Source organism: Brassica napus, chromosome C9 (genome assembly GCF_020379485.1).
Source record: "Brassica napus cultivar Da-Ae chromosome C9, Da-Ae, whole genome shotgun sequence".
NCBI classification, from domain to species: domain Eukaryota; kingdom Viridiplantae; phylum Streptophyta; class Magnoliopsida; order Brassicales; family Brassicaceae; genus Brassica; species Brassica napus.
In genome coordinates, this window is record NC_063452.1 from 56,949,699 (window position 1) to 56,969,659 (window position 19,961).

The following is a 19,961-nucleotide window of genomic DNA, read 5'->3' on the forward strand; positions in this document are numbered from 1 at the left end:
AGTTTGTATAATCAAGTGGTCAACTATGAGACTGCTAGAAATTGTGCCAAACTATAAAAAAGTGTTAAAATTGTCAATGTAAATGAACAATTATTGTGCCAAAACTATTATCGTGATGTGAGATATCGAGAACTGCAGGGTCTCACTTGGTTGCAACCCGACAACTGTTCGTGACAGAATTGTAGGTTCCAAAAGCACCAAGACTACAAAGGAACGGTAGATATTATTTAATTTCGGGAGATTACTCACTTTATCGAAGTAACATTGCTGCGGAGTGGTATCAAATATTTTTTATCTCAACACCAACGTCAATAAAACTAAAGACAAAAACATCATGAAAAATTAAATACTTTCAAATTAACATGAAAAATAGTTTGATTGATATATTTGAGTGGAGAACAAGTAGGTAATTTGGATATTTTGAATGTTTTGGTTATTTTGGTTATTTTTAGATATTTACTTGTTATTATTTTTGGTAATTCTTTTTGATATTTTCATGTATTTGAATATATTATAAATAGTAAATCTAAAAAAAATAATAGATTTAAGTACATAATTATGATTCATGTATTTTTGGGTATCTGAAATATTTTGGTTTGGGTCAAATTCGATTTCAGTTCTTCGAATATTAAAAGTTTGGATCCATTCAAATAATTTAATTAGTTCAAGTTTGGATTCAATACTATTTTTTCAGATCAGATTCAAATTTGGTTCGGTTATTCGGATCTGGATATTTTGTTTACCCTAAGTGATAACAATTATTTGTTTCTCATCCTTAATTTCTTCAATTATCTTTTAATAATGCCACTTGGTTCCTCCCTGAATGTGGCACCCGGCTGTAAGTCCAATGGTCGATAGTCAATAATGTGGTTACTACGGAGTTATACTTATGTAACATCAACACATGAATTACGTTATGTACTTGCTCGGTGGTAGAGATAACCTATAGAGTATAGAAACTACATAATCAGTGTTCAATCATTCACTGGTTTCTGGTTAACTCTTAACCAAAATAGCAATGATCACACTTCCACTAGCAAAGCTCGTGGTTCGGGTGAGAAATTGTGAAAACATAAGGATATGCTTCTTTTAACTTGAAGATTTAGTAAGTTTTCTGTAAAAATGGCATAATATCTTTTCAAGCGTTTTGAGGACTATGAAAAGTTGAAAACAGCTGGTTGAGTCTTCATAAACCGGACCGGTAAGGTACGAATTTGTTAATCATTTTGAAATGATTTACACTAAACCAATTTGGTATTTTGAACCAAGCCACGAACACTTCATTACGAAAATTAAAACCGGTCCTCAACTATACCTGTTAAAATTAATTGACGTACCAACGGGTTTGCCCTTGAACCGGAGTGTTATATATATAAACATATATCTGCATTTTTTTTATTTTTTTCTCTCTCTTCACAATCGTTTCCCCTCTCATCTATCTGAGCTTCGCCGTCGCTTTCTACCGGCGAGCTTTCAATCCTTCGCGGTATGCTTTTAGCCGTCATCTCTCTGGATTGAATCATTATTTCTCAATTCCTCCGCATCTATTAGTGTTCTATCTTCGTAAGCTGCTATTCGTTGGCGTACTTCAGATTCTCTTGCAGTTCTGAGCGTTTTCAATCTTATTTGTCCGTGGATCCGAATATCTCAGTACTTTCCATTGAAGTATCGATTTCGATGTTCCTCGAATTGGATTTTGATTCAATTTTGTTTTCTCTCAATGATAGTGATTCTTTGTAGGCGCTAGGGTTTCTATGTATTGTTTGGGACTTGGGAGGTTGAGAAACGATTAGACGCTGTATGTAGTCAATAAGTATATCTGCTCAGATCTTTGCCACTATAATAGTATTTTGTTACTCTAATTGCTCGTTGTAGTCTGCAACCACTGTAATTTTTTGTTTCTGAGTTGTTCCCCTTTTGTGATTAGGTCTTGATTGAAGTTTCTGGGATTCGTTTAGGCGTTTGAGAATGGAAGTGGAGAAGTCTAAATCAAGGCATGAAAGCAGGGAAGAGAGGGCTGATAATAAGCGGTCTCCTTCTAGAGAAAGCAGAGATGGAAGGAGGAAGGAGAAGGATTACAGGAGCAAGGATAAAGAAAAGGACTATGACCGTGAGAAGAACAGGGATAAGGACCATCGAAGGGATAAGGAGAAAGAAAGGGACCGAAAAAGGGATAAAGAAGGAGACACCGAGAAGGAAAAGAGCAGAGATTGGGATAGAGAGAGGGAAAGGGATAGAGATCGTGCAAAGGATAAGGAGAGGGAAAAGGAAAGAGATAAGCATAGAGACAGAGAAAAGGAGAAGTTGAAAGAGAAGTCTAAGGAAAAGGACAAGGAAGCGTACAAAGACAAGGATAGGTCGAGAGTTAAGGATAGATCGAGTAAGAAAAGCTACGAGGATGAGGATGAGAATGAAAAACCTGCGGAAATAAAAGACCATTATGACAACAGAGGTTCGAATGAAAGTGAGGATAATGCTGATGCTGCACCAAGTGGGAAAGAGCAATCTGCAACGGAAGTCGAGGAGCGCATTAAGAAGTAAGTGATTCCTTCTTTGTGCTGTAAACAATTTAATTTTTGAGTTTCTTATTTCAAATATTTTACATTTAATGATTGTGGATGGTTTCCTCTTAGAACATGATTTTTGAGTTCAGTATTTTTTTTTATGCATCGTATTTGTCTAGTTCTCGGTTGTTACGATAACATCTGTCTTGTTGTATAGTCTTAGTTATTTCTGTAAGGTCTAAGGCTCTGCTTATTTCTCTTGTCTCATATGCATTTAGATATATGAATAATCACGTAATAAAAAACATTTGTGTTTTCTATCTCAGGATGAAAGAAGAAAGAAAGAAGAAAGCTGAAGAAGCTTCTGATGCTCTATCATGGGTTGCAAGGAGCCGTAAAATCGAGGAAAAAAGAAATGCTGAGAAGCAAAGAGCTCATCAGTTGTCCAGAATTTTTGAGGAGCAGGTGTTTCCTCCCTTCCTTCGACATATTTGTTTCCTTTTATTTCTTCTTAACTTACTTCTATTTGACGTTTTAATCATGTATCGTATGTTATATTTGTATAGGACAATCTGATTCAAGGTGAAAATGAAGACGGCGAGGATGGTGGTAAGTTTTGCTTTGCTCGAATTTATATAAATGTAGGATGCAACAGGCTATCGATTTTAGTGTGGGAGAGAGAGATGTATAGGGTGATGCTGGTATTACATAATTTGCAGTTCTTTTCATTTGATACGTTCTAGTTAATAATTATCTTCATATATTCTGTTTACCAGATCATCTATCTGGTGTTAAAGTTCTACATGGTTTGGAGAAGGTGGCGGGAGGTGGAGCAGTTATTTTGACACTGAAAGACCAGAGTGTCCTTGCCGATGGAGATGTCAACAATGGTTTGTATCTTTAATGCTCTCCTTTATTAATGTTATCAACTTGGTTGATTTTAGGGTCTGTCATAAACGTGATTTGCACATATTCTGGCAGAGATTGACATGCTGGAAAATGTGGAAATTGGAGAACAGAAGCGTCGAAACGAAGCTTATGAAGCAGCCAAGAAGAAAAAGGGAATATATGATGATAAGTAAGTTCAAGTATATTTCAGTGGCATTAAGATGAGCATATCTGTGTTACTTGAGATTGAAACATATCAATGGTATTGACTTTTGTAGGTTTAACGATGATCCTGGGGCAGAAAAGAAGATGCTTCCGCAGTATGATGAGCCCGATACTGATGAGGTAAGTTAGGAATTTTCAAATACTAGAATTGTAGACACTGCTTTGGGTGAAATAATGTTGCTGCTTTCATCTTCAGGGGATAATTTTGGATGCAAAGGGTCGCTTTACTGGTGAAGCAGAGAAGAAGCTGGAAGAGGTACCTATCTTCCCTTACATTTTTAATGATTACTGGATCAGTATTTGCTAATGTAATTCATTTTCCTTCATGTTCGACCCATCAGCTGCGTAAAAGAATCCAGGGTCAAACGACAAGTACTTTTGAAGACCTCAACTCGTCAGCAAAGGTCTCATCAGATTACTTCTCACATGAAGAAATGCTACGTTTTAAAAAACCAAAGAAAAAGAAATCATTGCGGAAAAAAGATAAATTGGACATAAGTGCACTTGAAGCAGAAGCTATTGCATCAGGACTGGCAGCTGAGGATCTTGGTTCTCGCAAAGACGGCAAAAGGCAGGCCTTGATAGAAGAGAAAGAAAGATCCGAGTACGAAAAACGGAGCAACGCCTATCAGACCGCCATTGCTAAAGCTGATGAGGCATCCAGATTACTCAGAATGGAACACGTTCAGCCTACTAAAAGAGAAGAAGATGAGTTGGCTGACGATGCTGAAGATCTTTATAAATCGTTGGAGAGAGCTCGGAAGTTAGCTCTCACAAAGAAAGAGGAAGTTAGATCTGGTCCTGAAGCACTTGCACATCTACTGGCTTCCAGAACCAATGAAACGACCGATGATAATAGCAGCTCTGGAGCTGAGACACAAGAAAATACAATGGTTTTCACAGAGATGAATGATTTTGTCTGGGGTCTCGAGCGTGGTGAAGGTAAAGTATAAATCATCTAATGACACAAGTGCACCATTATTTATTGGTTTGCCTCTATTATATTATCGTCATATGCTTCTTGGAATTTTATTTGGTGGCGTATACTCACATTCGTTAGAGTTTTACCTGTGTATCACCCTATTTCTTACAAAATAAAATATATACTTTTGTCGTTAGAGTTTTGATCTATTGGTTTGGTCTTCCAGGTGTGGGGAAGCCTGAGAGCGAAGATGTTTTCATGGATGAAGATGAAGCACCCAAAGCTCCCGAAGAAGTAAAAGAAGAGCAACCGGATGGTTGGGCAGAAGTTAAAGACACTTATATGGATGAAGCAGAGCTTGCATCAGATACCAAAGAGATAACTCCTGATGAAACCATACACGAGGTTGCGGTTGGGAAAGGATTATCTGGTGTATTGAAGCTTCTTAAAGACAGAGGAGCCCTAAAGGAGAAGGTCGAATGGGGTGGTAGGAACATGGACAAAAAGAAGAGCAAGCTTGTTGGTATCGTGGATGATGAAGGAGGTAAAGAGAGATTCAAGGATATCCGGATTGAGAGGACTGACGAGTTTGGTAGAACTGTAAGTTTTCCTTAAGCTTTACTTCTTCAATATTGTTAAAACTCGTCTTTAATATGTGAATATCTAAAATAATCTGATATTCAACTTTCACGTTGTGAAACAGTTGACTCCAAAAGAAGCATTTCGACTACTCTCTCACAAATTCCACGGGAAGGGACCTGGAAAGATGAAGGAAGAGAAACGGATGAAACAGTACCAGGAAGAGCTCAAACTAAAGCAAATGAAAAACTCAGACACACCATCGCTTTCTGTTCAGAGAATGAGAGAAGCGCAAGCGCAATTGAAAACTCCTTACATTGTTCTCAGTGGCAATGTCAAACCAGGGTATATCTATGCTTCATTACTCAGTTTTAATTAAGATTTGTTAAGCGACGCACTCGGTTTCTTTAACTAACAATTGTTTGTTGCAATTTGTTTCAGACAAACTAGTGATCCTCAGAGCGGGTTTGCGACTGTTGAGAAGGATGTTCCAGGAAGCTTAACACCAATGCTTGGTGACAGAAAGGTTTTACAGAATCCTTAGATCAAATATAATTCATGTTATCGACTTATTAATAAGATACATAATTCAGAATTGGTGTTGATCGTTTCATTTGATGCCGTCTCAGGTGGAGCATTTCTTGGGAATAAAACGGCAATCAGAGGCTGGAAACTCGAATTCACCAGCGAAGAGACCGAAGCATTGAAGTCTCAAACCCTCATTTACTTGCTCCTATGCTTTTTTCACATCGATTCGTCTCTGGTAAACTCTTTCCAAGGATATGATGACGTATCTGATCTTTTGTTACAATCTTTAATACAGTTTCTCTTTAGTAAGAAATCATTTGTGACTATTTTGGTTTCGGTTCTGTAATACAGTTTCTCTTTAGTAAGAAATCATTTAAAAGATACTTTGAGTTTAGTTCAGAGAAATTAAACCGAATTAAAAGAAACTAATTTTATTTTCTTGTGGTTAATCATCAATTGTAAACATTAGCGCACGTTTAGCCTCATATTCTTCCGTCGCAGGTCATAATTTAAATGTGCTTGAGTGTTTAATCTGGTAATGGAAAAATATCATTTCAGTTGACCAAAAGTATACAGCTTTGTCGGATTTTTCTTTGGCATAGAGCAATATAAATACGTTGATGCTGTATATCGATAACTATGATTTTGCCATTATCGATATACTTTTTTTGTTAATGGACTTTCTTGTTTTATTTCAGATCATAAATGTTTCGAGTCATCGTTTCGTTTCGGCCGAAAGTTGAGAACAGTGCCAGGATGTTCTGTCCCGTGAGACATTTAGCGTAAGTTATGTAACTGTCTACTTGTCCAGCTAGTCATTTTGTCGCCAAGTCAAAACCAATACTACAAGACTGTCATTTTCGAGTGTATATATTGTAGTTCACTTATTCTTACCCATCGCCAACTAAATCTTTAATCTTCAGTTATTTTTGGTAAAACAAACAAAAAGTACCTACCTATATTTAATTACTATCCAAACGTAATCATATTTATCTTGTTCATTTGGCTTGGGAGCGTCAAAATTTTATTTTTGTTTTTTAATAGAAGCTTGACTGTTTTTGTTCGCGCTTGTGTGCGTTTACGTTTATACAGACTGTAAACTTCTAAGAAAATCATAAATGGAAGAAAACACTTTTCTTTGCTATTGAATCAAAAATAGTTTTGATACTGTATTTTCGTTTGTGTTTTGCAATGATAATTGTAATATATAAAAATTAGATTTTAGAAGTGTAATTACAAACAATATTTTATACAATAAAGTAGTTAATTTTTTACAAGATCAATTTACATACATGGTCTGGAAAAAGGGAACTTTAGTCTTTAGTGAACGATAAATATATATGCATATAACTCTATCCAACAACAAAAATTTCGATATTATTAGTCTCTCTCTAATTTGAATCTTGTCTATTCAGGAAACGGCCATGGTTCCGAATACGTTTACCTGCAGAACGGAGAATTAAAAAAAAAACAAAAACATTAGACTAGCCTAACACTTCATGCATGTGAAAACTCTGAAATTTGATTTATAAAAAAAAATGCATGTAAAGAGTAACGAGTGATCTTACTCTATGATATCTTTCCAATAAGAATCACTTGCTTCATCATCAATAGTGTCACACCATGGTTGATGATGATCTTGTGTGGAGTTTGATGATGACGGGTTTGAAGTATCCTGATTATGCTGATGTTCATGAACTATGCTTTTGTTCTTGATCATCATCTGGCTTTGTTTAGATTCCCCTGGAGAAGCCGGAACCAGTAGTGGAAGCGAATTATAATCATCTTGAGCATTCATTTGTACAGGGGAAGAAAATGAATCCAAAGGATGATCATTTGTTTGGTTTTTTACTATAAAATCCTCTCCATGACTATTCTCAAGAATGTGACATAAGTTTTGAGATTGGCCAAAAAGATTTTGGTTCTCTAGGTAAGAAGATTGGCCAAAGAGATTGTCACTGGTCTGCATGGCTAATGGCCAAGAAGATGAATTGTTGTTGTTATTGGTGCTAAGGACTTGAATCATATTGTGTAACAATTGGGCTTTAGCAAGAGTTGTTGCATCCAGTTGCACGTTTTGATTGAGATTCAAGAGGCTGTTGAAATTTGCGGCGGCTATAAGCTGTGGAAGAGCAGCTAAGACGTTTAGATGGTCAGTTCTCGGCCTATGTGTGACCGGATCAATCCCCATTTGGAGAAGTTTCTTTCTCAAATGTGTGTTCCAATAGTTTTTGATCTCGTTGTCCGTTCTCCTAGGAAGATTACTGGCTATCGACGACCTCCTTTTAAAAACATAGACAAAAATTAAAACCAATGAAATCGATAGTATCCTAGTGGATTTAGTATCCTAGTGGATTAGTATATGATAAGTACCTAACATTATTTTACTTTAGTCATAAAAAGATAATAAGTTTCAAGATTGACAAACGGCTACACACGTATGCACGAAGAGAAAAACAGTGTAGTAGGTGTTTCAATTATTATTCATTTATCCATAAACCATATACTAACATATATATGTTCATCATATTATTATATATCATACTACTATTGATTCTAGTTAGTGTATATTTCATTCTAGATCGTTTCACACACCCACTTCTAAACCATATATATAGTATGTCACTAAGAAATATATAATTTATATACTATAGGCTAGAAGAACCAACATATAATTTCGTAATTATAAAGAGTAAAAGTAATTGATTACTTGTTTCCAAGAAGGGAATGGAGGTTGATGATGGTTTCTTCTTCCTCTTCAGTGAAGTTCCCTCTCTTGATGTCAGGTCTCAAGTAGTTGGTCCATCTCAATCTGCAACTCTTTCCGCATCGGTTTAAACCGGCTTGCTTAGGAAGAGCTCTCCAGCTTCCATGGCCGTGCTTTTGAATGTGATCGATTAATGTATCATCCTCATCTTGTGTCCATGGCCCTTTCTTCAGCCCATTCTCATCGCAACATGGCGATCGCCCCATTTTTTCTATAACAAAAATGTTATATTATACTTACAAAACATTATTAAATAAAGTAAATTCAATAATCGATATCTAACCACATAGATCAAGCTAAGAGATAAGAAAGAAACGAGCACACTATCATTACATTATAGGATTCGTGATTACATATAATATATGAACTTGGATAAGTACATGTGCATGGTCATAAACATTTTTTTTGGTGTAAGCGCATGATCATAAACATAGTCGTTACGTACACAAGAATACTAACATATATTTTTGTATGTGTGTATATGTATTATCAAACCTGTTGAAGATCACTTTAGAATTCACAAGGGCGAAAGGTTTTGATGAAGGCAATCAAACTAAGGATCTTAGCTAATGAACCTAATTGTATGTGTGTGATCTTCACGCTTTAAATAGGGTTTTTGTGTTTTGCGTGGAAGGAGAAAATCTTAGTTTAGGTTTTGACTTTGATGGTCAGTGAATGGCGAAAATACCCTTGTATAATATTATTTTGCAAGAAGAAGAAAAAGAAAGGAAGATGATCAAGTTTGTGAAGCAATGTAGGTACACAAAAGTTGCTGCAACTAATCCATATGTTGACAAAAGGGAGTTTGTGAGCCTTTAATAAAACTTTTAATGTACAATGAATATGTAATAAATCATAGCAACAAAAAAAACAGTATACTAGTATTTTCTAAGAATAAATCAAACGTCTCGATATGGTAGTTGATTATTGGTGTAAATTTAGTTTTAAGCACACCAAGGCACGCAAACTCATGAACCCTGGCTGGGAGGCTGGGACCCGCGAAAACCCTAATTCTTCTAATGACTAAACTAATTCTAACACTAATTCAATCGCTTTATAGATGCTTCAACGTTGAAGGCTTTAATATATATATATATTGTATCATCAATTTATAACAAATATGATTCGTTAGAGAAGTGACTAATTTACTACTCCATCCGTTCCTTAATAATAGATTTTTTAGAAAAAAAATTCGTTTCAAAAAGATGTATTTTTTTTTGTGTTTTCTATGAAAAATTGTAAACTTCAACAAAATTAATTGACTTTATTGAATTACTATTGGTTAAAAGTTATTGAAAATTGAAAATTACAGAAAATGATACATTTATTATGATATTTTAATGTATTTTCTTAATATGTGTGAAAATACTAAAAAATCTATCTTTTAAGAACAGAGGGAGTATCATTTTAAAGTCGTTCTGTTGGTTTGTGTATTCCTCTCCGGTACAAAATTATTAGCTCTAGGATATGCGGATATGGATTTATTGCTTATAATCCATTTAAATATTCGGAGAAATAATCCATTCATGCGTTTATGGCCGGATCTAAGATTTTGGGGATTCTGAGCATTTTTTTTTGTAAAAAATTATTTAAAAATTTTTCGTAATTTGGAAGTATATTCTTATGTAAAAAATTTAAAAAAATTTAGGAGCCAAAACTAATATTTCACCCGGCATCGTCTAAATTTATAAAAAGATAACTAGTCTAAACCGTTTCATAGATCCGACATACCCTGGATAATAAAAAAAAGCTACCTTATTTCTTTGCAATGTTCGAATTGACATTAGCTCAAATTTGTTAAAAGGACAAAAACTTGCTTAAAGTACTTGAGTTTGTCCAAAATGCACAAACCAACACTTATTTATACACGTCACACATATACTGAAAACCCAAGTAAAGTTTTCTATCCATCTCATATATACGTTGGGTCTAGCTACAATAATTACCTGATACTATGTTAAACCTAACATCTTGAATAAAAACCAATCTGCAACAATATATTAGACGTTGCATTGCCATGCAATTACGCAATATATTATATGAAAACCTAATGTTTAGTAATCCAATTAGTTATCAATATATATGGTGCGTCAACTTGGTAAAATTTTACCGAAAAATATTACGGATATAACAGCTACTTTGACATACAATGAATATACAGTAGATTAGGATAAACTTAATTAAGCTGTGAGAACCCACATCTTCACCTTCCGCATGTACTTTTAGGTATGGAATAAAACTTAAAGATGAAAAGATAGTTGGTTAAAACGAAGACTTCCATATCAAAGAAACATAGTTAAGTCTTCTATTTACCTTCTCGAAGCTGCTTACCGTACGTGGAATTCAAATATATTGAGAAGTCTTTTTCTTTGAGGAAGTATATAAAAAAAATTAAAAGTTAAAAAGCTCACATCAACCGTGATGCTTGAGGAAACTTAAAGCTCCATGCAGTCAAAAAGAAGATTATATTCCTCTGATGCCTTCAATAGCAGGGAACCCAAAAGCTCATGGGCTTTTCGAAAGATAGTCTTTGCCTAATATTATTAGAAAAAATCATAATTTCTGTAGTTCTAAGAAAGAGTTTATTCGCCAAATAACAAAAAAAAAAGAAATTAGATTTTGGGAGAGAAAATAGAGAGAGATAGAAAGAGAAAGTAGGAGAAATGAGAGGGTTTTAGTTAGTTAGTGTATTTGTGTTTTTTTTGGTTGTATATAAGGTGCAATTTCCCTTCTAAGAAAATAAGAAGTGTATCATACACAAATTTATATGAGCATCTGTAAACTATTCAAGACTTAATTTACTGAGATATAGTCAGTTATATATTTATTTACACAGCTTTCTAGCTTTTAACTTCTGTTTATATAACTGGAAATGATTAGTTATCTCATTAGGAAAATAAGAAACAACAAAGAGGCTTTAGCCAAAAAAAACATTTTACTCGATTTGAATATAAAACTGGTTATTATATTCAATCTCAAGTTTCGTTAAGACACTAAAAATTGGATAAATATATTCGGAATGATCCAGATCACTCACTTGGTTAACTTTATCGGCAAATCTCCAAAATAGCATATTTCTAAGTTTATATCACAAAAATAGCACTCAAAAACTAAAATGATCAAAATAGCACCTTTCTAAGTTTATCTTTTGAAAATTTTAATTTTTTTATTTTTTCAAAATTTAAAATCTTATCCCCAAAACCTCATTTCTCAACTCTAAACCTTAAACCCTAAACGCTAAACCCTAAACCCTAAACCTTAAAATCTAAACCTTAAACTCTAAACCCTAAACCCTAAATCCTAAACCCCACCCTTTAACTCTAAACCATAAGTTTGTGACTTTTGATAAAACATTAAGTGCTATTTTTGTGACTTTTGACCTTGAATGCTAGTTTGGGAACAAAAATTTGATTTAATGTTATTTTTGTCTTTTTCTCTAACTTTATTCTAGAAAATGGAGATTTTGAAAAGAATATCAAATTTGTCCAGAATCATCTCATCAGCTGCATCCAAGTTGCTAAAGCATAAATGCCAACCTCAATATGAATACACATAAATGCCAACTGCAATATGCCTATGATGTACACATCAAACCATATAGAATAAGATGCTGGAGAATCTAAATCGGTAGTTTCAAAATTTGGATAATCAAGAATTCAAGATCAACCGTTGAAGCGAATATGAAACCAGAGACCTATTGTCAGGACACAATCATAAAGATTCTTAAAAAGAGAAACTCATAGATCAGGGAAAGATTTCTAGATTCATCACCTAAACATCGTGTCTCAGGAGGTGAGAATGCATTTGCTAAGTCTAGAGCAATCGCATACCTTACTCAAAGAAGATCTCAAACAAGGACCATGTACATTTGGCATTACTCTGTACCAGCTATGTAGAAACAAGAAAGCTTAGAATACAGATACAAAGAGCCTAGCACTGGTTGTATGAACTTACAAAGATACACCTCGCATTGGCAAAAATGTAAAGCATTTCATCAATCAACTATCTCATTTTTTAGACACTTTTAAGAAACAGACGCAATAAAAAGGTTTACAGAGAAACCCCTCTATAACACTACTACCAACAGTTGAGAACAGAACAATGGCCAATAACTAAGAAATCCAATGCTTTTCAAGAGTAGCAACAGTTATGCATTGAACAAGGCTTTGCAAAACTTGGAGGTAAGCGAGAGAGAAACAACTAAGAAATAATAACAATAATTAAAAAAAAAAAAAAACACAAGTTCAACAATCCAAATGAAAAATTAGCAGAGCAGCTAAGTCACCATAGGACAGATTGAGATGTCTGCAACGGCACTTGCAACATATTCCATAACACATTGCAATGCGTAGTAACCCTCCCTCCCTAAGAAACGTTCTTCCTAACAAAGATTCAACTTTGGGCAGACAGTTCTCAGACATGATTCTTCTTTGTGACCATGTCCCAGAAGAACTCCGTCAACACAGGCTCGTAAGAAGGCATCTTAGCATAACCAGGAAAGTAGTTAATATCAATCACAAGGTACCTACTAGCATCTCTCGCATCCCTAATCACGTCAAAGTTAAACAGATTAAGACCCATTGATTTCCTCATCGCCTTCGCCAGCTCCTCCAAGAAACTCGTCGGAGGCATCTCCACTTTCTCCAAGCTCCTATCCTCTCCATACTCCTTGTTCTTCTCCTCCTGAGCAGTCAAGTTCGATATCTGCGAAAACGGAAGAGACCCTTTAGCCGTCCCGATCTTCTCTTCAGAGATATCAGGTAAAGATCTTCTCTTTACGCACTTCACGTAGTCTCCAACAACATAGACCTTGAAGATCACACCACCGTGATTCACAAACTCCTGCAGCACAATCGGAGCTTTGAGTATCTTCATCCCTTCTTGATCGTAGATCAAGAACATCTTGTGAGACTTCGCGCTCCCATCAGCGTCCAAGGGCTTAGCTATCACCGGAAACTCAAGCTCCCCTAAAGCTCCATCACCGCTCAAAACGTTCTCATCCATCACCACAACCTGCTTCGGAACTCCAAAACACTCGCTTTCGGAGACGGGAAACGTTAGCTGAGTGATCACTTCGAGCATCGAAACCCTATTGTGCAACCTCTCGATCGCCTCGGGAGAATCAACGACGGGGACACATGGACACTTCTCGCGAAACTGACTGAGATTCTCCTTCCAAACGACGTCGTAAAGCTTGTGGATTACGCAATCGAGGTTCCCTTGCTCTAACAAAGATTTCGCTGGATCGAGTTTGATTAGATCAATGCCTCGTTGCCTCGAGTGCCCGATCAACGAAGGCTGGATGAAACTGTTCTGCTTCTTCTCCGCGAGAGCGTACCCGACTACGTACCTCTCCTTGATTGAATCTGCCATCTTGCGCTGTTGCTCTGCTTCGAAGGTGACGAAGTTAGGTTAACATTCATGCCCCAGGGATCAAAACCTTTATCAATGCGAGATTCTGCACGGATCAGATCGAAGAGATGATACAGAATCTTAGGGCGAATCGGAGAGGAAAGATCGAAAGGTATCGCCTTTCATGAGTTGATATAGCGGAGAGAAGAGAGGGTTGTACACGTGTGGAATCGAATATTGGTACGTGTGAGGTTGCAAGTGGCGAATGATCGACACGTGTAAGCGTGTGGGAGTTGGCGAGTGCTAGTCTTTTTCACAAGATGGACGGCTACGATGCTTTAATGTTTCTGTGGGGCAATGTCCTTGTTAGTGGGCTCGGTGGATCTATCGAGCTCAAGTATTCAAGACGGACGGCTATGATGTTTCGTTTTATCTATCTGTGGGCTATTTTAATGTTAATGGGCTTAGTGGATCTATGGAGCCCAAGTAAAAGCTAACGGCCTGAGATATAAAAGCGGCGGCTTAAACCCTAATTCTTTCTTCCTCGCGCGCAGTCTCAACGTCCTCTTCCTCCGACGTTTCTCTTCACCGGACGGCAAACTGTGAGAGATAGAGATGGCTCCTCAGTCGTTGAAGAAGAACTACAAGTGCTCTCGTTCTCTAAAGCAGTTCTACAGCGGCGGTCCTATCATCGTTTCGTCTGACGGTTCTTTCATCGCCTGCGCTTGTGGTGACGCGATTAACATCGTCGACGCGTTGGACTCGTCGGTGAAATCGACAATCGAAGGCGAGTCCGATACGCTCACTGCCTTGGCTCTTAGTCCTGACGATAAGCTGCTATTCTCCGCTGGGCATAGTAGACAGATTCGAGTTTGGGATTTGGAAACGTTGAAATGCATTCGCACTTGGAAGGTATGGGATGTGTACTTTTGGCAAATTCGAATTTTCAGATATGAATATTGTTTGGTTTTGATGAGCAGGGACACGAGGGGCCTGTGATGGGAATGGCTGTCCACGCATCTGGTGGATTGTTAGCTACAGCTGGATCTGATAGGAAAGTGCTTGTTTGGGATGTTGATGGTGGTTTCTGCACTCATTATTTCAAAGGTCATAAAGGAGTTGTTTCAAGTATCTTGTTCCATCCTGATGCTGACAAAAACATTGTATGTACCTATTTTCTTTTTTTATGGGTTAAATATAAAGAAAGACATTCTACTATAAGAGTATATTTATATATTGTATTCGTTCTTTGTTTGATGACATGATTTTCGTTTTTTAACGTTTGGTGTGTAGCTTATATCGGGAAGTGATGATGCTACTGTTCGTGTCTGGGATCTTTTGGCGAAGAATACTGAGAAGAAATGTCTTGCCATTTTGGATAAGCACTTTTCAGCTGTGACTTCCATTGCTCTGTCAGAGGATGGATGTACTTTACTCACTGCTGGAAGAGATAAAGTAAGTTCTCAGCAAGCACCCTCTACCTTAATTTAGCTACATACTTCAGGAGTAGGATAGTTTTCCCTTGGTGTTCAATTAAATGGTACGAGGTATTTCAGTACTGCCTCTATTTCTGAAGTTTAAATGACAACTTTTGGTTAATCACAGGTTGTGAATGTGTGGGACCTTCATGATTATAGCTGCAAGACTACAGTTGCAACGTATGAGGTACTGGAGGCTGTGACACCAGTTTCTTCTGGGACACCTTTCGCTTCATTTGTAGCTTCTCTTGATAAGAAGAGTAAGAAGAAGAAAACTCCTTCTCAAGAAACGCATTTTATTACTCTCGGGGAGCGTGGTGTTGTGCGCATTTGGAAGTCTGAAGGGTAAGCCATTATATCCTTCAATAATTTTTGTTGCGCTGATTAATTTTTGGTGTGAAATCATATAAGCCATCCTAGCGTAAGAAAAAGTGATTGAAGTCTTTAGCTTTTTACTTTGACAGTTCAGTTTGCCTCTACGAGCAGAAGTCGTCGGATATCACTGTCGGCTCGGATGATGAGGAATCTAAAAGAGGGTTCACTGCAGCTGCTATGTTGCCTTCTGATCGTGGACTGCTTTGTGTGACTGCTGATCAGCAGTTTTTCATCTACTCCGTTGTGGAAAATGTAGAAGAATCAGAATTAGTGCTAAGCAAGAGGCTTGTTGGATATAACGAAGAAATATCTGATATGAAGTTCCTAGGTGATGAAGAACAGTTCCTCGCAGTAGCTACAAATCTCGAGGAGGTAACTGAGCATTTTGCAGACTTGATCATTATCCTGTGAGTATGAACACGTCTAACACTTGATGCTTCCATGGACTAAGATTTTCAAATCTTTACGCAGGTTCGTGTTTATGATGTAGCAACAATGTCATGTTCGTACGTTTTAGCTGGCCATAAAGAAGTTGTTCTGTCCCTTGACACATGCGTATCTAGTTCTGGGAATGTTCTAATCGTGACTGGAAGTAAAGATAAAACTGTAAGTCCATCTACTTACGTTGTAGTTCTTCATAAACCATGTTCACCTTGAACCTTTTTCATTGAGTTAGATCTGTGTTTAAAAAGGCGTATGGCGCTCCATGGCGATGAAGTATGTGCCTTGCGCCTTGTGCCATGGCGCATCGAGGCGCTCGCCTTGAAGACCACTTGAAACTGTGATTAATAAAAAAAAAAAAAAAATTACTATGATGATGAACATGCAAATAAAGCATTCAATAACGTAAAGAACATGCAAACACAAACTATACCATAAAGAGCAATAAAATACATGTTAAAAATGAATTTCAATATATATTAGATTTGTTTCAGTTACAAACAAAGATTATACATCAACTTGATCACAAGAGTCCTCAAGCTACAATATACTAGTAAGCGTCAATTACGTAAGCGTCAATCACTTACTGTATAAAAGAAAAGAAGCACCAAAATTACAGAGATAAGCAATCGCAGTGCATTCTAGACTGTAACCAAGAAACACAAGTAGTCATAATAATAAGAAGAAGAACCTATGAGACTAGAGAAGAGTAGATAATACTCTAACCTTAAGCAAAACACTGTGAGATCTATGTTTTGTGAGAATTTTTGACCTTTGGTTTTAACTTTGAAGAGGGAGCTAGGGTTTTGATGAATATTTTTGAAGTTTTGTTATAAGATTGGTGAATTAGTTAAAGCAGGGTTTGGTTTCGTACCTGGTTTAGTGTCGGTTAACATAGGGTCTCCAACGCGCGCCTTTGCGTCGCCTTTGAAGGCACCGCCTTATGGCCAAAGCGCACTAGGCGAGCGCCTTAGGGACCATACCCTCGCCTGGGATGTGCATGGCGATGGAGCTATCGCCTGAGTGCGCCTTGCGCCTTGGCGCATAAGGCGAGCGCCTTTTTAAACACAGAGTTAGATGGACAGGAAAAAGCTAGATAACTAGGGATGATTTTTTTTTGTCTCAGATTTTACAATGCTATTTGTAGCTTATGTCACTGTTGTTTATTATGCACATGAACATAACCTACAAACCGCCTTTTTCAGTTTGAGTGATTATTTTGTTACTTTACAGGTAAGGCTATGGAATGCAACCAGCCAATCTTGCATTGGAGTTGGTACAGGTCATAACGGCGATATCTTAGCGGTTGCTTTCGCGAAGAAATCTTTCAATTTCTTTGTCAGTGGCAGTGGGTACGTGCTACATAAATGATTTCATATTCTTTTCATTTTGTATAAGTGAAGCACGGTACTGCCAGCATGAAACTATAGGCCTTCCCATAACTGATGCTTATAGATGATTATGATTATGTCTATGACCTTTCTTTACCCTGCCACTTAACTGGGGGATATAAGAAAGAATCAATTTTCGATTGTAGTTTGTTGGCTGTTTACTGCTAGGCCTTATGTTGGAGTGTTGGAGTGGGGAATGTACTATCAGATTAGTTATGGTTGAGCTAGTTTACTTGTTGTTATATTAATCTGTCAATGATAGAAGGTGTAGAACCCTGTCTCGATTGTAAACTGTAGATATTTATGGTCTAATTGCTATATCTCCTTCTCCGCGTGTCTCCCACAATTTGTTGTCATCTTTCTCTTAGTATAATTTTAATTCTTATCTTGCATTCCACTGTATTAGTGATCGTACACTGAAGGTTTGGAGCCTTGATGGCGTCTCAGAGGACTCGGAAGAGCCCATTAATCTGAAAACTAGAAGTGTTGTTGCTGCCCACGATAAAGACATCAATTCTGTGGCTGTTGCTCGTAATGATAGCTTGGTTTGCACTGGCTCTGAGGTAAGTAGATATGATGAGCAAACCTTTTCTGATTAAATTTGTGGTTATCTCACTCGATTAAACATTTTTCAAATACAAACACTTGTATTTATGTTTCTCTCTTACTGAAAGTAGGTGCACTGGGCTCTGAGAATGCATCCTCGAAGCTCTTATTTGACGTATTTGGTTCTGTCTTGCAGGATCGGACAGCTAGCATATGGAGGCTACCAGACTTGGTGCATGTTGTTACACTAAAAGGACATAAGAGGCGGATTTTTTCTGTCGAGTTCTCACCTGTTGATCAATGCGTAATGACTGCATCAGGTGATAAAACAGTGAAAATTTGGGCTATATCTGATGGTTCATGCCTCAAAACATTCGAAGGTCATACCTCAAGTGTCCTTAGAGCCTCATTCATAACTGATGGCACCCAATTTGTCTCATGTGGTAAGTTTCACTAGCTTGGTGTCAATACCTTTTTCTTCTTTAGTCTTAACATTCTAACAATGTACTTATAGGTGCCGATGGTTTATTGAAACTTTGGAATGTGAACACTAGCGAATGCATTGCCACATATGACCAGCACGAGGACAAGGTACTATTAACGATCCTTGGTTTCTTGATGTATCCATATCTTGTCTGCCTTTGATGCTATTAGCTTTTAAGAATTATGAATTACTGTCAATGTATTTTAAAGGACGTGTCGATGAAACATGTTCATAGACATCACTTGCACACAAAACTCTAGATCTATTCAGACAAATCGAACTTTACATTTTTCACAGGTGTGGGCTTTAGCTGTTGGAAAGAAAACAGAAATGGTTGCTACTGGTGGAGGAGATGCAGTTATTAATTTATGGCATGATTCCACCGCTTCTGATAAAGAAGACGAATTCCGGAAAGAGGTCTGTCAATTTCACTTATAAACTAAAAAGTCTGGTTTCAATGGAGCGTTCATGTGTTCTTGCTCTTTAGTCTAACCATCATCTTGAACATCTTGTGTTGTACAGGAAGAAACAATCTTGAGAGGCCAGGAGCTGGAAAACGCAGTGTTAGATGCCGAATACACTAAAGCCATAAGATTAGCATTTGAGCTTCGTAGGCCTCACAAAGTTTACGAACTCTTTGCTGGCCTCTGCAAGAAAAGAGAATCAGATGACCAGATTGTGAAAGCTCTTCAAGGACTTGAAAAAGAAGAGTTCCGTTTACTTTTTGAATATCTCAGAGAATGGAACACAAAACCAAACCGATGCCACATTGCTCAGTTTGTTCTTTACCAAACCTTCAACATACTTCCTCCCACAGAAATCGTTCAGGTTTGTCTTACATAAAAATAGTCAGTGATTAATAGGAGGTGAATAGTATCGGTTTCGTTTGGCTTGATCTTGGGATTTTATTTCGACAGGTAAAGGGAATTGGAGAACTCCTGGAAGGTCTAATCCCATATTCTCAGAGACATTTCAATAGGATGGACAGATTTGTAAGAAGCAGTTTCTTGTTAGACTACACACTCGGTGAGATGTCTGTGATTGATCCAGAGACTGAGACTGAGTATCGCAAGGACAAGAAGATGGAAGAAGTAAAGGTCATCGCTTCTGTGTCTGCAATGGAACAAGACTCGGAAGGAATAGACCAGAAGACACCTTCGAGGAAACGAAAGTCTCAGAAATCAAAAGATAAATCGAACAAGAAGAGACTCGTTGCGGAAGCTCAGGGAAATGTAATCACAGTTTGAGTTTTGAAACACTGGTTCCATCGCATGTAGCAAATGGCATGAATATTATACATTTTTGATGAATTTCAAGGGTGGTGGAATCCCAATTTTTGGTAAAACTCACTTGTCTACTCTATCCACTGAGTTTACTCGTGTGTAATTGCTTAGTGTTGTTTCAATCAGCTTTAAAGCCTTGGATTTAGACAAGCAAGATTATTATTGTTCCGTAGCACAGTAGCTCAACGAATGTGTTAT

At 37.0% G+C, this 19,961-nt stretch overlaps 4 protein-coding genes across 7 annotated transcripts; 2 read left to right on the plus strand and 2 right to left on the minus strand.

The window, feature by feature from the left end:
* The first annotated feature begins 1,359 nt into the window (after nucleotides 1–1,359).
* LOC106387692 (SART-1 family protein DOT2) lies at nucleotides 1,360–6,647 on the plus strand. 3 transcript variants are annotated; one of them, XR_001277738.3, is made up of 14 exons: nucleotides 1,360–1,486; nucleotides 1,928–2,537; nucleotides 2,831–2,969; nucleotides 3,071–3,113; nucleotides 3,281–3,394; nucleotides 3,486–3,582; nucleotides 3,671–3,737; nucleotides 3,814–3,873; nucleotides 3,959–4,559; nucleotides 4,766–5,139; nucleotides 5,243–5,463; nucleotides 5,560–5,644; nucleotides 5,748–5,881; nucleotides 6,345–6,647. XR_001277738.3 is itself a non-coding variant. In XM_013827596.3 (13 exons), the coding sequence occupies exons 2-13, from the start codon at nucleotides 1,969–1,971 to the stop codon at nucleotides 5,823–5,825; spliced, it is 2,448 nt and encodes an 815-aa protein (XP_013683050.1). In that variant the 5' UTR covers nucleotides 1,360–1,486; nucleotides 1,928–1,968; the 3' UTR covers nucleotides 5,826–6,029. The 3 variants fall into 3 exon arrangements, 1 of the variants encoding a protein (XP_013683050.1); XR_007329005.1 differs by having other exon boundaries at nucleotides 1,416–1,563; XM_013827596.3 differs by lacking the exon at nucleotides 6,345–6,647 and having other exon boundaries at nucleotides 5,748–6,029.
* A 126-nt stretch (nucleotides 6,648–6,773) lies between these two features.
* On the minus strand, nucleotides 6,774–11,600 carry LOC106387693 (transcription factor MYB41). Of its 2 annotated transcripts, XM_013827597.3 has the most exons (4): nucleotides 8,909–11,599; nucleotides 8,357–8,624; nucleotides 7,215–7,928; nucleotides 6,774–7,090 (listed from the first exon to the last, which is right to left on the minus strand). In XM_013827597.3, exons 2-4 carry the CDS (start codon nucleotides 8,617–8,619, stop codon nucleotides 7,087–7,089), a joined length of 981 nt encoding a protein of 326 aa, XP_013683051.1. In that variant the 5' UTR covers nucleotides 8,620–8,624; nucleotides 8,909–11,599; the 3' UTR covers nucleotides 6,774–7,086. The 2 variants fall into 2 exon arrangements, with proteins under 2 accessions (XP_013683051.1, XP_048625054.1); XM_048769097.1 differs by having other exon boundaries at nucleotides 8,357–11,600.
* Nucleotides 11,601–12,383: 783 nt separating this feature from the next.
* Nucleotides 12,384–14,004, minus strand: LOC106387691 (inositol-tetrakisphosphate 1-kinase 1). The gene has a single exon (XM_013827595.3). It carries the CDS (start codon nucleotides 13,784–13,786, stop codon nucleotides 12,827–12,829), a length of 960 nt encoding a protein of 319 aa, XP_013683049.1. The 5' UTR covers nucleotides 13,787–14,004; the 3' UTR covers nucleotides 12,384–12,826.
* Nucleotides 14,005–14,289: 285 nt separating this feature from the next.
* LOC106387689 (transducin beta-like protein 3) lies at nucleotides 14,290–19,908 on the plus strand. Its single transcript, XM_013827591.3, has 13 exons — nucleotides 14,290–14,677; nucleotides 14,746–14,928; nucleotides 15,059–15,220; nucleotides 15,371–15,588; nucleotides 15,708–15,990; nucleotides 16,090–16,224; nucleotides 17,293–17,411; nucleotides 17,857–18,013; nucleotides 18,193–18,439; nucleotides 18,511–18,587; nucleotides 18,778–18,897; nucleotides 19,003–19,308; nucleotides 19,398–19,908. The coding sequence occupies exons 1-13, from the start codon at nucleotides 14,381–14,383 to the stop codon at nucleotides 19,725–19,727; spliced, it is 2,634 nt and encodes an 877-aa protein (XP_013683045.1). The 5' UTR covers nucleotides 14,290–14,380; the 3' UTR covers nucleotides 19,728–19,908.
* The last annotated feature ends 53 nt before the right edge of the window (nucleotides 19,909–19,961 follow it).

Bases quoted from the DNA above. Each gene is read 5' to 3' on its own strand.
- LOC106387693 (XM_048769097.1), bottom strand. From the start codon at position 8,619: ATGGGGCGATCGCCATGTTGCGATGAGAATGGGCTGAAGAAAGGGCCA. The intron at 7,929-8,356 runs GTAATCAATTAC...TGTTTTTAAAAG, and splicing joins CATTCCCTTCTTGGAAACAA to GAGGTCGTCGATAGCCAGTA.
- LOC106387692 (XM_013827596.3), top strand. From the start codon at position 1,969: ATGGAAGTGGAGAAGTCTAAATCAAGGCATGAAAGCAGGGAAGAGAGG. The intron at 2,538-2,830 runs GTAAGTGATTCC...TTTCTATCTCAG, and splicing joins GTCGAGGAGCGCATTAAGAA to GATGAAAGAAGAAAGAAAGA. The intron at 5,464-5,559 runs GTATATCTATGC...AATTTGTTTCAG, and splicing joins AGTGGCAATGTCAAACCAGG to ACAAACTAGTGATCCTCAGA.
- LOC106387689 (XM_013827591.3), top strand. From the start codon at position 14,381: ATGGCTCCTCAGTCGTTGAAGAAGAACTACAAGTGCTCTCGTTCTCTA. The intron at 18,440-18,510 runs GTAAGTTTCACT...ATGTACTTATAG, and splicing joins CACCCAATTTGTCTCATGTG to GTGCCGATGGTTTATTGAAA. The intron at 18,898-19,002 runs GTCTGTCAATTT...TGTGTTGTACAG, and splicing joins AAGACGAATTCCGGAAAGAG to GAAGAAACAATCTTGAGAGG.
- LOC106387691 (XM_013827595.3), bottom strand. From the start codon at position 13,786: ATGGCAGATTCAATCAAGGAGAGGTACGTAGTCGGGTACGCTCTCGCG.